At 51.3% G+C, this 13,793-nt stretch overlaps 7 protein-coding genes across 7 annotated transcripts; 2 read left to right on the top strand and 5 right to left on the bottom strand.

The window, feature by feature from the left end:
* Positions 1-104: 104 nt before the first annotated feature.
* On the bottom strand, positions 105-374 carry DACRYDRAFT_106543 (uncharacterized protein; the record flags this gene model as incomplete). The annotated part of the gene is made up of 2 exons (XM_040768284.1): positions 105-186; positions 238-374. 2 exons carry the CDS (start codon positions 372-374, stop codon positions 105-107), a joined length of 219 nt encoding a protein of 72 aa, XP_040630278.1.
* Positions 375-794: 420 nt separating this feature from the next.
* Positions 795-2,475, bottom strand: DACRYDRAFT_65625 (Aldo/keto reductase). Its single transcript, XM_040775791.1, has 8 exons — positions 2,136-2,475; positions 2,069-2,083; positions 1,924-2,016; positions 1,820-1,868; positions 1,530-1,769; positions 1,375-1,480; positions 975-1,324; positions 795-923 (listed from the first exon to the last, which is right to left on the bottom strand). The coding sequence occupies exons 1-8, from the start codon at positions 2,231-2,233 to the stop codon at positions 816-818; spliced, it is 1,059 nt and encodes a 352-aa protein (XP_040630277.1). The 5' UTR covers positions 2,234-2,475; the 3' UTR covers positions 795-815.
* A 223-nt stretch (positions 2,476-2,698) lies between these two features.
* Positions 2,699-4,434, bottom strand: DACRYDRAFT_115554 (peptidase M18 aminopeptidase I; the record flags this gene model as incomplete). Its single annotated transcript, XM_040770029.1, has 6 exons — positions 2,699-2,919; positions 2,972-3,191; positions 3,238-3,752; positions 3,802-3,896; positions 3,945-4,195; positions 4,246-4,434. 6 exons carry the CDS (start codon positions 4,432-4,434, stop codon positions 2,699-2,701), a joined length of 1,491 nt encoding a protein of 496 aa, XP_040630276.1.
* Positions 4,435-5,002: 568 nt separating this feature from the next.
* DACRYDRAFT_21564 (glycerol kinase) lies at positions 5,003-7,255 on the top strand. Its single transcript, XM_040772450.1, has 11 exons — positions 5,003-5,160; positions 5,212-5,298; positions 5,347-5,459; positions 5,508-5,697; positions 5,748-5,880; positions 5,933-6,289; positions 6,339-6,393; positions 6,441-6,468; positions 6,518-6,669; positions 6,720-6,933; positions 6,983-7,255. Exons 1-11 carry the CDS (start codon positions 5,114-5,116, stop codon positions 7,191-7,193), a joined length of 1,587 nt encoding a protein of 528 aa, XP_040630275.1. The 5' UTR covers positions 5,003-5,113; the 3' UTR covers positions 7,194-7,255.
* A 175-nt stretch (positions 7,256-7,430) lies between these two features.
* On the bottom strand, positions 7,431-8,871 carry DACRYDRAFT_15200 (uncharacterized protein; the record flags this gene model as incomplete). Its single annotated transcript, XM_040771081.1, has 7 exons — positions 7,431-7,836; positions 7,886-7,977; positions 8,028-8,123; positions 8,184-8,263; positions 8,340-8,459; positions 8,512-8,575; positions 8,629-8,871. 7 exons carry the CDS (start codon positions 8,869-8,871, stop codon positions 7,431-7,433), a joined length of 1,101 nt encoding a protein of 366 aa, XP_040630274.1.
* A 1,518-nt stretch (positions 8,872-10,389) lies between these two features.
* Positions 10,390-11,164, bottom strand: DACRYDRAFT_21562 (40S ribosomal protein S19). The gene is made up of 3 exons (XM_040772449.1): positions 11,102-11,164; positions 10,901-11,043; positions 10,390-10,847 (listed from the first exon to the last, which is right to left on the bottom strand). The coding sequence occupies exons 1-3, from the start codon at positions 11,122-11,124 to the stop codon at positions 10,510-10,512; spliced, it is 504 nt and encodes a 167-aa protein (XP_040630273.1). The 5' UTR covers positions 11,125-11,164; the 3' UTR covers positions 10,390-10,509.
* Positions 11,165-11,533: 369 nt separating this feature from the next.
* On the top strand, positions 11,534-13,660 carry DACRYDRAFT_50058 (Rho GTPase activation protein; the record flags this gene model as incomplete). Its single annotated transcript, XM_040774964.1, has 10 exons — positions 11,534-11,646; positions 11,698-11,709; positions 11,761-11,823; positions 11,875-11,903; positions 11,956-12,052; positions 12,102-12,126; positions 12,177-12,207; positions 12,254-12,541; positions 12,594-12,905; positions 12,954-13,660. The coding sequence occupies 10 exons, from the start codon at positions 11,534-11,536 to the stop codon at positions 13,658-13,660; spliced, it is 1,677 nt and encodes a 558-aa protein (XP_040630272.1).
* Between the last annotated feature and the right edge of the window lie 133 nt (positions 13,661-13,793).

Raw genomic sequence — 13,793 nt, 5'->3', positions numbered from 1 at the left:
CGGCGATCTTCCTCCTCCTCCTCCTCCTCCTCCTCCTCCTCCTCCTCCTCCTCCTCCTCCTCCTCCTCCTCCTCCTCCTCCTTCTCATCCGCCGGCTTGGTTAGTCAGAGCAGCTCCTCCCTGTCGTCCTCCGGCAGCACGTCGAGCCAGACCTTTGGGAGGTTGGCAACGCGGTGCCATTCCCCGCTATTTGCGAGAAGCATCACCGCTTCCCGGATCGACGCGCCTTTCGCGTACTTCGCAGCCGAAAAAATCGGCTTGTCGAGAGCGGCGTTCATGCGGTCCATGATCTTGATCGCACCGCTGAGGAGTTGGGCACCAGTTGGCGGCTTCGGGATCAGCTTCAGCATCTTCTTCGCAGGCGTGGTTGACATGTTTAAGTTAAGGCGGGGAGGTTCAGTCGAGATCTGCGGGGACAGGAAAGGCGAAATTCGGTCCCATTTATAGGCATGCGCGCACCTAATTCCAGCGCATGCCCCACAACCAAAGATGGATTAACAACCTTTCCTCGAGCTGCCCAGATCAGTTCATGCTGACGGAAAATATTTACCGTGTTTCTTTTATATGTTCGCAATGAAGTTCAACACGAGCTAGAAACCATGTGCTGAAGCTGAGTCCCAATGAGAATGACTGGTACACATCCGAGTGAAGTGGTGTAACAGCTTATACACCTGTTGATCTGTACTCGCTAAGATGGATTGCTCCTTGTCGTCAGAATGGAAGGGCAAACTATGTCAATACCCTGGGAGGCTCGCTTAGAGTAATGTAGCACATATATCACGATATCACTTTGTCATTTCACACTCGCATCAACTCTAAAGAGGTCCCTGCATGTTCTTCGACTGATAGAGCTCTTCCAAGTATTTGATATCCTCTTCGGTGAGGGAGACGCCAACAGGTATAGCTTCCTCAAGACGACCAGGCTGTTATGTGTCAAATCACAAACATAATGCAAGAACTGAAACGTCACGCACAGAGCTCATTCCAACAATGGGACTGTCAACTTTTGTCAGTGCCCAAGCAATGGCAATCTGAGCCATGGAAACGTTCTTCGTGTTGGCGAGCCTCTCGACCCTAGAAATGATCTCACGGTCCGTCGTATTGTACACGCGCTTCAGAACTGAGGTCTCTTCACGAGAAGTCTTCTCGTGATCATGTTTGGATGGATCGAGAGGACGAGCAAGAGTACCCTGACTCAGGGGACCATATGGAATAAGCCCGATACCCTTGTACTTGCAGTACGGGATCATCTCCCGTTCCTCTTCACGATACAGAAGATTGAAGTGGTTTTGCATGGAGACGAACTCCGTCCAGCCGTTTTTCTCTAAAGCACTCCATTAGTAAAGCAGAGGCACGCGTTACCAGTATACGCACCAGCTACTTGGTTGTACAGGCTGAACTGCCAGGCATACATGCTGCTTGCCCCGATATATCGTACCTTGCCTGAGCGGACGAGGTCATTCAAAGCGGACATCGTCTCCTATGAATGGACTTCAATATGTATGACAGGAATGGCATCTCCAGTATACCTCAGGTGGGGTGTTGCGATCAAAGCGGTGGATTTGAAGTAAATCGATGTAATCTGTTTCAAGCCGCCTTAAAGAGGAGTGGACGGCATTAAAGATGGCGCCTCGAGACAACCCAGACTGATTGACATAGTCACGCTCGTTGGCCAGCAGAGGATTGGTGATTGTGTTTGTTCCGAGCTGCTCGCCAACAAGAAAAAAGCACTTGGACATGATGACAAGCTTCTCCCGAGGAATGTTGTACTGGAAAACACCTCAGAACAGTAAAATCGTGCTATTGTGCACATGCGAACCTTCTTGATGAACTTGGCGATGATCCTCTCGGACATCCCATTGGAGTACCTACGTATTAAGGTGAATACAATAGATATGAGCCTTTATATGACGAAGGACTCACACATTAGCAGTGTCCAAGGTTGTGACACCACGGTCCCACGCAGCCTTCAGAAGCTCGATAGCCTTATCTTCATCAATGACCCAGTCCTGGCACGACCATGTGGGTGTCTCGTTAGTAAATAGGATGGAAATGACATACCTGCCACTCATGCGAGCCAAAGCTATAGGAGACCGTGTGAGTAACGGTTGTTGGATATGACAGAACATGCGCACCTCATGCATCCAACGATAGGTACGCTCACGCGCAGCCCAGCCTTTCCCAGACGAACATATTGAACGGTGGGTTTCTCTCCCATTTTATTCACTGACATGACTGCTTCTCTTACTTGATTTGCGATGGCAAGGAACCGATGTTGACAGTGTATGGTCGATGCTGGTAAATGATTGAAGGCGTCGTTGGAGTAAGCTAGGTCAATTTGAATGACCCAGCGGAGGGGGTCATTACTCGGTCTTATATATCGTCGTCTTCACCGTCCACGTCCTTGTCGGAAATATCACCATGACTGAGCGAGTGGATTGTGAAGATCAGTGGTAAGGCCGATTGGAGGTTGGCCAATGAGACGCGACTGTGGGGTTCTCGGGCACGTTCTCCATGACATGGGGTCTTGTAGGAGCACCACACTTCAAGCGTGGGTACTGTACTGTAATATCCAGCCCCACAACATGGCATCGGCGTTAATGAGCCACGATACCAGATATTGCAGGATCCATGACTTGGTCAAGTTGACTACTACGATAAAATACTTCGTGCATGGCAGATCTACAGTATCTACGGTCTAATAGTCCTGTTGCACCAACCCGGAAACTGTCTGGTAATGCCTGAAGAACCCCTCGAGGTATTTCACACCAAACCCAGGATCCTTGGCTCCAGTCATCGCTCGGATTGAATGCATTGACATCTGGCAGAGACTAAGATCGATCGCTGGGACACCCAGTCGTTCTGACAACATGGGACCAACGGTACCTCCGGAACGGGAGTCATTTCTGATCTGGAAGACTGTATGCACAAGTCAGTTTGAACTGTGTACCACGACCATATCCCAACGTACGCTGGGTTTCTACTCCACTAAGTTCTGCAACTGTGCGTGCAAAGGCAATCGCAGGAGCAACAGTAGTCATGTGCCCATTCGGGTCGCAGGCGATAACAACTCCCATGTTAAGCATCGGGGCGGCGCCGTTCAAGTAAATGCCGTCAAAGTCGGGATTGAACGCATGAGTAACATCGGCTGAAATCATGAATGAGTTTGCCGCGGTGGTGCCATACAAGTTCTGGGATGTATCAGAGGATGGTAACAGAAATGGTCGAGGTACTTACAGCAGTATACGGAGTGATATCCTCGCCTTTAGCGCCCACCTGTGCTTCCACAATGCGCTCCATGACAGTCTGCATGAAATTGCTCCTCGCTCCATGTCTGAGTGCACTCCCAACTTCCTCCATGTCGAAGCAACCAACCACATTGACAATACCACTCTGCCCCATAAAGGCGGAATCTGAAGTGGCATTGATCAAGCCAGTTATAGCAGCGAACGAGCAGAGCTTGTCGTCAATGCGAGGCGCAGAGATGAATTCGGAGTCGAAACCAAGCAGACAGGAAGGCGTTTTATCGAATAGCTCCAAGTCGAAATCCACAATGTCCACTACAGACACGCCAAGTTCTTTCGCCACTGCCTTCAAAAGACGAGAAGAATGTTGTTTGCCCATGGTTGTAGGAACGACCTCTTCGGCGTCGGGAGAGGTCATGCCTACCAAGGGAACCATGTTGGTCTCGTAGTTGAATGGGCCTTTTGCTGGATCACCGAAGTGGGCAGCCAAACTAGGGATGCGAGCAACTGTAATGCTAGAGTTAGGGGTATTCGAGGGTGAGCAGAGAGAGCGCACCAGGCTTGGACAGACAGACGAGTCTCTGTACAACCTTTCCATCTGCACCTTTTATAAGCACCCGACCACCTAGACCAAGGTCACGGTCCCACCAGCTTAGACGAAATCAAATAATGTCGTGGAAGATAACAAAAAGAACGCACGTTGAGAAGCTCCCATCAAAGGACTGGCCAGCGCCACCACCAGCATACGGAGCAACGGCTATGCGATCGAACCCATCCTTATTGGCACGAGACACCGGCTTGACCTTCATGCAGAGGGCATCGATGTGTGAGGCAATCATAGCAAATCCATTTCCGGGAGAGTACTGCTCGCCAATGGCAAAGGCAATGATGCTGGAAGTGTTCCTAGTTACGAAGTATTTACCGCCTGCCTTGAGTTTCGGAATCCAATTCTGTTGTGCAATGAGTTCGGCTCTCAAGGATGCGCAGAACGAATTCTCACCTCCTTCTCCTTCAGCTCGATGTAGCCAACCTGCGTGAGCTCGCGCTGGAAGAACTCGCAAGCGTGATAGGTGGTCACGCATTCGTCGATGAATGCACAGAACTCCTCAGCGTATGGTGGGACAGCATCCTCGTCCAGTGACAGGACATCATCCTCGCGAAAGTCGTTCTTAGGCTGACCGCCTCCCATGATGCTCTGGTGTCGTTGGAGATGCGAATGGAAAGGAGACAGTGGGGGTTATAAGTAAGGGCCGCGCGTCGTTGCTGGACGTGTCTTGCGATGCATGGCGAGAGATAAGTTAGGGATTCATATGTTGGACGCGCGTGGCGGGTTTGAAGCGGACTCGCGATCGCATGCTCCAACGATAGCGATCCAGCACAACATTCGCCCCGCCTTATGTTTCTCAATCACTGGCCAGCACACACTGAAGTCGGGTTTGTGAACCGGTATAACAAGGGTTTGAAGCAGGTCATAGTACCTGGGGTTAAACTTGCTCGTGTTCGACGACCGTCTAACAGTGAGCATCTGCTTATCACCCCAGCCACATTGGCTGAACTTCCACACAAATTCATTTCATCGCGTTGTCATCTTCTTCTTCTTGCCCTTGTAAGGAATAACGCTTGCAGAAAGCTGCGACTCAAGTACACTCGTGATGGTCATGAGTTTCTCCGAGCCGACTCCGTAGAGAAGAGAGAGAGATCGGGTGGCGATGAGTATGATGGGCGCTCTTATGTTGACCCTTCTCCACACGGTCCGTCCGGGCCGTACTGTTTTAGGCAGGAGGGCGTTGTGCCCAAGCCTACTCCCTGGACAGCGACATATTTCATTTCCTGTTCACCTTGTCTGCTTCAGGTTTTCTTTCTCGAGCATGTCCCAACAGGAAGAGTTCGTTGGTGCGATTGATTGCGGTACAACGTGAGCAAATCTGCCTCCTCACGGAATAGACTAGGGCTCATCTTCTGCCAGATCCGCACGCTTCCTCGTCTTTAATGACGTTGCGGAAGTCATCGCGGAGGCACAGGAAGAATTTCCACAATACTACCCGCACCCTGGGTACGTCGAATCGGCCACGAGTCGTGTCGATGCTTACAGCGCCGCCAGATGGCATGAACATGAGCCCGACGAAATACAAGAGGTCGTCGAACGTTGCGTAGAGGAGGCGGTAGAGAACCTAGAGGCCAAAGGTCATACTGCAAAGTCAATCAAGGCGATTGGTAAGCCCAGCCTATCTCGATTGCCTTCCAGTCCTCACTGTATGCCAGGTATAACGAATCAGCGGGAAACCACCGTTGCATGGGATCGTATCACTGGGAAAGCGCTTTGCAAAGCCATCGTTTGGGATGATTCCAGAACCAGAGGCGTCATCCATACCCTGGAGAGGCGTCTCAAGGAGAAGGGTATTAGAGTTCATGATGATCACCACATCAACTCAGTGGATGACCTTGTCACCATGTGAGTAGAGGATTAAGTGAACTCGGCCCTCCAGCTTAACGTCCCCGAAGCACTGGCACGCCTTTATCGACCTATTTCTCTGCTGTGAAGTTGACATGGATGATGGAGCACCACGAGGAAGTCAAGAAAGCTCATGAGGAGGATCGGCTGCTGTTCGGCACGGTTGACAGTTGGCTCGTCTATGTGTGTTTTCACCGCGCATTTGTGGTTGTGAGACCTCATGTGTGCATGATAGAACTTGACCGGTGGCGTGAAGTCTGGCATCCACATCATTGATGTGACCAATGCTTCCCGAACTTTACTCTTTGACATCAGGAAATTACAATGGTCACCTGCGTTGCTGGAATTCTTTGGTTTCAAAGAGAATATCCTGCCGAGGATTGTGTCTTCATCCGAGGTATACGCGGAGATGGCAGATGGCCCGCTCAAAGGTGTACCAATTGCCGGGATCGTCGGGGACCAGCAGGCAGCCCTGGTGGGCAACAAGTGCCTCGAGCCAGGACAAGCCAAGAACACGTACGGTACAGGCGCATTCCTGCTGTGGAATACGGGAGAGGAGGTTGTGAAGAGCGATCACGGTTTGATCACCACTGTGGGTACAACGGAAGATCTTATGTGTTGAATGTTGATCGTATACGCAGGTTGCATATCAACCAGGACCAAATGCGAAACCGATATATGCGTTAGAAGGTAGTAGTAAGTAATACAGCTTCCGTATCGTTAGAATGCTGATTGCTTTCTAGTCTCAACGTGCGGCAGCTCAATCAAGTGGTACGCGGCTGTTGCCTTCTTTCCTCCATCTTCATACTTATTCGAACAGGTTACGAGATTCTATGAGGCTGATTGAGAAGGCTTCTGATATGGACAAACTGGCACGCAAAGTAGAGGACACCGGCGGCGTGTACTTTGTTCCAGCCTTTTCTGGTCTTCTGGCTCCCTACTGGGACAGCGCTGCCGGCGGGCTCCTTATCGGTGCGTCAGGATTCATCGACTTGTGACAGTCGCTGATTGGCCGATGACAGGGTTGTCCGCCTATACCACACCTGAACACATTGCCCGAGCGACCCTGGAAGCCATTGCGTACCAGACCAAGGCTGTTCTGGAAGCCATGGCTCAAGATCATGGAGCGGATCTGGAACATCTGAAGGTCGATGGAGGGGTAACCAATTCGGAAATGGCCATGCAGATCCAGGCGGACATCGGTGGATTTGAAGTCATCAGGCCGTTGATGAGAGAGTGGGTTTAGGGGTTGAAGCACGCCCAATACGGTCTGACCCTCCTGTAGATCCACTGCTCTTGGATCTGCACTGTTGGCTGGGTCAGCGGTTGGACTCTTTGGTTGGGATGTACGGCGGCCAGAGACATTGAACAGAGTGAATACCCAAGGCAACCAGACCTTTAACCCAAAGATCAGCACCGAGGAGAGGGCACGGATGTGGGTTGCATGGAACCGTGCTGTGGAGCGCAGCAGAGGATGGGAAGGCGACGACGAGTAGACAAAAATTGAAGATCGAAATGTAGCACTATACCACTTACCCACACCAATAATAGTTTAATAGCGCCGCCGACGCTGGACCATGTTCATTGGGACCATGTTCATTGGGACACACGTATCTCACAACCTAACGAACGACATGAAGATGAAATCAAGCAAGAATATGGAGGGCTTCTTATCTACCGGAAATTACGAAGATAAACAACAACAGCCAAATAGAATATGCAAATAATGACGCTCAAGCAGCGCGAGCAGCACCGGGGTGCTCGACCTCGCGATCGATGGTGACAGTGACGCCGGGGTAGGTGGGGTTGTAGGGGTTAAGGGTGTCCTCAGCAGTCTTCGTCTCAAGGACTGAGCGGCTGTCTGTAATGGATGCCTTGCCGTCATCCTGCCAGTCACGCTCGGCCCTGGAGCGCATCTCTTCCAGAGTGAAGGTCTGGTTGTTCCGGCCAGTACCAGCGTTGGAGATGTTGACAACGTTGGTCTCCTTGTTGCGGGAGAAGCTGACGCCGGAGGGACCGGAGCGGTTGCCGGAGGTGGAACCCTGCGACTGGCCGGCGTATGAGCCACCTTCAGCAAGGGAGCCGCGGACGGAGAGGATGACACGCAGGGACATGGTGGTGGTGAGCACGGCGCACATGCTAGAAGATGTTCAGCAATTGGTTGAAACAATTACCGGAACTAACCGACCTTGTAACAATAGTCTTAATTGTGTCCGCGCTGTCGGTAGGCTGTGCAATGATCCAGAATAGGAAATTGATCATATTCACAATCCAAATAGCCTGATGCCGTTATGAGACAAATGAAAGACCATTGAAAACGGATAACGTACACCGTACAGATTCAGGCCGTCGCGGAGAATGAGCTTCCAGAGACCAATCGCCTTGGAACGCCGCGAGCGGAGGGAGCGGTGGATCGCGAGGACCAGCTAGATTGCACCCGAAGTTTCAGTTTCAGCCATGTAACAAGTAATGGCAAGGTTGCATACGCAGACAGTGTAGAATGCGGTTGGGACAGCCCAATAGAGCGCAACGAAGCTTTGGCGAGGACCAGCGATGCAACCCTGACCTACATCCAAGGGCATCACTGAGAAGGTTCAATGAGTCAACCGTCGCAAAACCGTCGGTATGATGTGGCTACATACCTTGGTAGAAACCACAGCAGACAGCATCGGCAACGACCTGGATCGCCAGGAGAGCACTGAGGCCGAACTTGACCATTCGGTTTTTGTCATAGATTGCACTAAGGCGAATGCACAGGGTTACTATCTCCAGAATCAGGCATTGCTCTCGCTTGGTTTAGAAGATGCGACAAACGGGAGCACAGGCCCATGAGAATGGCAGTAGTCACGGGCTCAAACAGATAGAACTTTTGGCACATCTGTATGGATTGTCAGGTGATCTGATGGTTGTGATTTGGTATGATCTGCTCACGTCGGGCGTCCACTGACTGAAGAATGCGACGGCAACGATCGTGAACTCGATTGGCATGAGGTAACGGAGGATTTGGAAGATGATCTTCAAGGGAGGCCACTCTCCTGTCTTCATGAGACGCCATGTGCGTGGTGAGAGGACGAGTGTGTCCCATGCTGCGACGGTGAGGGTGCAGACGAAGAAGTACTTGTGCGCAGACAAGTGAGCGGGAAGGTCGAGGGAAGGGGGGAGTATGGTGGACATGATGATGGTGTGGGGAAAGGGAGAGGAGGATGCAAGTGTCGGAATGAGAGGGATTATATGGTTGGAGAGAGAAGAAGAAGAGGTTGGAAGGGTGGGAAGGATGCGGGACAGAGCCTTCGGCCAAAGGGGAGGAAGGGCCACACCATACTGATGGTGAATGCCTCCTGATGGGACCCCGGTCACTCCTTCATATGCAACTAAAGCATGGAATGCAAAACCTCAGGGACAGCCCTTCCTTCGACACCATCTCACGCCTTGCTCCCGTATGACAACTCTATACAAATACTCTCTTCCCTTATTTCTACAATTCAAAGACAGTGGAAATTCATACTTTTCCACCCTTTTACGTGTGGAGCTAGATCCCATTCATACAACCAGCCCCCTTCATATTGTCAGCGTCCTTCTGCTTTTGGGGTCTTACAACTCATCGGTGATTGCACATGTGAGCGCCGCCGACGTTCGCGCGTATCATCCTCCTTCGTTCCCTGGTTGGTCGATCCGATACCAGTACTGCCCTCCTCTTCTGATCCTTTAATTGTTCCAATGCGGTCACCATTCTCGCTACATTTAGGCTGCTGCTCGGGTATACAGAAAGACCTAGATGGAAAATCCACACCCAAGTGGATCTGGCCCACCCTCGTGCGTACCAATACAGTAAGACCCTTACTCACTGACAACACAGACCCTTTCGGCCCAGGTACTTCCGCATGGACCTAGTAACGCTTACCATGGGCCAGAAAATACATTATTTTAACGTGAGCAGCAAAGAAAAAATATTCCTGGAGATCGGTCGACGGTAACTGGAGCGAGCGCCGAGCCCATCTGCCGGGATGACCGCCGCTGGGTTGTAGCGTGACAAACCAACTTCTTTACCACACAGCTTTTCTGATGGAGATCTTCTACGGCGAATCAATGGTTGCGCTCTTGCCGATCGAACTGGCCATCTGAGGATAACATAACACTTGGCGATGCTGGCACGCCTAATGCATTGCCTCGCCAGCTTTAGCTAGTCAGGCAGAACTGCAATCAGCGTTGTTACTAGATAACAGAATTATCGATGTTAGCTGTACAGTCGCTATGGCGGACCCCAATACCATCGAATTTCTCCTCTTTCGATGTCTGCCCTGAAAGAGACATTCTTGCGTAATGTCCAATTTTCTTCTGATCCTGGTATTACATATTGCGGCATTCCACTCAGGGGCACGCGACCTCGCCTGAGAGCAAGGTTCAACCTATCAATGCGGAGACACGTCAAGGGTGTCTTTGCGATAACACGACGAAGTTAGGCAAAAGATGGCAACATGACTTGTTTGGCATGGGGGGCAGATTTGATCGTTAATTGGACGAATGGCGCCGGAGACAAAGGACAGTGGATGAGTCCGGGGGGGGTATCCTGCAAGTCGACAAGGAGGAAGATGATTAGGCCATAGGTGAGATTGACGATTCACCCTAGTCCTGGACAACACGTCAAATGGTGATTGACCACTTTCAAGGATTCCGGGACAGTCGCAAAATTGCATGTGCAAGCATATTGCATATATGCAGTTTTAGATGATATCGTAGTGCACAAGCTCCCAAGGAAAGCATGACAAGGTACTCACGACCACGCCAAGTACCGACACGACCACCGAAGCTCATCTACTCCTCATCCTCCTCCTCAGCGGCCTCGCCTTCCTCCTCCGCGTTCTCTTCAGCCTCTTCTTCTTCTTCCTCCTCCTCCCTCATTGTCTCAACGACAGAGGTGGCAATTCGGTCGAGATCCCTCTGCCCATCCTGGGAGATGCGACGGCCACCATCAGGGGCCTTCTCCAAGACACCAATCTTTTCCAGCGACTGGCAAACCTTACGCTGGATGGAGGCGGATGCATCGGCGTGATGCGAAGGACGGTTACCGCGGCGGTTGCGGCCACCGTGGAGCTTGGTTAAAGCACCAATACCGACATGCTTGCGCAGGTAAATGTGCCGTGCGACGGCGGCTGAAAGGATTGTTAGCTTTGGACGGTACCCCTCCCATTTCGGGAACACGCACCAGCGCGGACGTAGTACCAGTCAGGGTCATACGGTGCTTGCTCCTTGAACGCACCGGTCTTGACAATATCAGCCCATGTCGGCACCTCAAGCTTGCCGGAGCGCTTTAGATGAGAAGAGTAGGCGGTGATGAACGCGTCAGCGCTGAGAGCAAGTCAGCAATGCTTGCAGAACATAGGCCGGAGATGAATATGATGCGAACCTGATATCTCGTACGCCAGGCATTTTTGTTGAGGATAGAGAGGACCGACAGAGACCACTACGATGTGTATATTGGGCAGCACACGGTGCGGAGGCAGAAAGTGAGAGGGCCAAGTGCTGTACAGTTCCAGACCGGGGGGACTTTAGGGCAAGACCCTGCCTACTCCACGTGAGCGGTGTCTAAGTGGCTGTGCCGGGTAAGGGACAATTCGATGGAAGCAAACGCCACACCTCCAAGCCAAACTGGCCTCGACTCTAACGCGTTAGGCGCGTTCACTCCAGCGCTGTGTACTTTTCCATACACCTTCCCATCATGGAACCACAAGGTCGTCAGACTCTCAAATCAAGGCTGGCCGGTCTAGCAGGCGCGGCTCAGTCGTCATTCTCTTCTCTCGCTGCTTTATCTTCTCTTACTGGCGAACAAAGGCGTCCCATGCCGTGGAACCGTCCTGCGCACCCTGACGAGAGCATATTGCCCGAGTATGATCCTCAGAAGCTAGAAGAAATTATGGAGGGGCTTATCACCCAAGCTGGGGTGGACTACGAGTACGTCATATGAGAATGCCCTAATTGACTTGATGCTGATACGTGGGACAGGACAAGACCGATGTAACAGTCCATTTATACGTATCCGCTTCCTCTGTTTCTCACTTTGGACAGGGTTGTGATGACAGCTGCTGCCATGCCCGATCCACAAGAAGTTTCGTACGACGTATTGCTAGCGTGAGTCTTGTATTCTTGGACAAGGAGACATCCGTTCTCACCTCCGATTAGTTGTGTTCTATCAACTCTCGACTTATACGGTAGGCGCCACCAAATAACTGCTTCTTGAACGATCATTCAGTCACCGTGCAGTGGAGTCGGACTACACGGTTGTGTTTTTTGCTGGTGGATCTAAATATAATCCGGGATGGAATTGGGTGTGGAAGGCGTACAGGAGTCTCAGTCGCAAGTGCGTGCACTTTGACTTTGCTCCGTTACCCAACTTGAACGTTGTTCAGGTATCGAAAGAATCTGAAGAAACTTGTTCGTACTAATTCATCTTGTTAAGCATGAACGAACTGACAAGACTGTAGTATATTGTTCACTCAAGCTTGTTCTCGAAGAGTACGTCCTGTACAAATGTTCACCAATTGATCCTGATTGGTCACAGTATTGGTATCAATGGCCGGAGCCATCATCAGCCCCAAATTCTTTCGTAAGATTCAATACGTGAAGACACTGTCTGAACTCGCGCACTATATTCCCATTACGCAAATCAACATCGCGCCTGAGGTATACAAGGAGAACCTCAAACATGAGAAGACGATCACGTTGCCAGAAGAACTGCAACGTGCCGCTGTGTTCCGTGTGCCCCTCGACGAGTTAATTGGGCCCAAGACGAGCGGCTTGGGTATTCCACGTCCACTTCGCGATTGCGCTGAGTATATCCGGTCATCGGGTGAGTTTCACTCGTCATGTTTCTGGTTTGCATCCGCTGAGATGTTTCCCAGGCCTGGACGTCGAGGGTCTGTTCCGCCGATCTCCAAACTCGGTACTCTTGCGCCAAGCGCAGGATGCGTATGATCGCGGACACCCTGTCACTTTGTCATCCTTCGGGGACCCACACCTTGCTGCCGTGTTGTTCAAGATCTTCTTTCACGAGCTTCCTGAGCCGCTTTTCGCAGAGTCAACATATTCGATCATTCGGAGATGCCCGCCACCATCAGACGATCCGGAAGATACTGCTGCCATCACATACATCCGAGAAGAGATCCTGGCTTCATTGTCGGAGAATGCCTCCTACGTGCTCGCTTTCGCACTGCGTATGTCCGTCTTCCAGCACGAGATTAACATGTAGCTGACTTCCACAGACCTAATGCATGATGTGTCGTTACATTCTGGGAAGAATCGGATGGACGCCACCAATTTGGCGCTATGCTTGAGCCCGAATCTGGTCCGAAGTCGCAATCCTGGTATCGATGTGCAAATGTGTCAAATGCCAGGCCCCAGTGTTCATTCGCCACCTGGCACACCGACCCCAAAGTCACCTGCAGGCACATCGTCGTCAACGCTTGGCCTCGTTCTAAAGATCTGCATTGAACGCTATTTCGAAATCTTCGACGAGTATGATCTTGATGCATCCACTTTGACGACTTCCCGCTCCTCACACTCAGCGCCACAAAGCCAGCCCTCTACCGTTGTCATGCATGACAATGATGACGATATCGATGATGCAGATCTGATCATGACCGTCGAGACGTCACCAAGTATGAAGACAACTGTGCAGCGCAAGTTCATTCCAGGACACAGGCGAAACGAAACCAAGGATTCAGAAGTCAGTCTTGGTTCGTTATTATCGGATAATGAAGCGACGATCGACGGACATGCTGTTAATCTTGCCATGGCGAAAGGAGCTTCCGGTTCCGGCCGTCGCAGTCCCCACAACACTCTTGGGAGGAGTACGAGTCAGAAATCGACTGTGTCTGGCGTGCAGACCACCGGCACGGTAGCCTCGGGTTTCTTTACACCGCCGTCACACCCTTCCTCTCCGAAGAAAGATGCACAGGAGAAGATGTGAAAGGACGCAACTAGCTTTACATGACATAGTTAACAGCTCTTCCCTTATGTTTTGGATTTGTCTTGTCGGATACCTTCCGGTGATTCTGGGCACGTTACTTGGATCATACCCCTGCCTCCTGTACTATACCACG

This window comes from Dacryopinax primogenitus, assembly GCF_000292625.1.
Source record: "Dacryopinax primogenitus strain DJM-731 SS1 chromosome Unknown DACRYscaffold_6, whole genome shotgun sequence".
NCBI classification, from domain to species: Eukaryota; Fungi; Basidiomycota; class Dacrymycetes; order Dacrymycetales; family Dacrymycetaceae; genus Dacryopinax; species Dacryopinax primogenitus.
The sequence above is the reverse complement of the archived record's forward strand: the minus strand, read 5'-3'. Positions and strand labels throughout refer to the sequence as shown.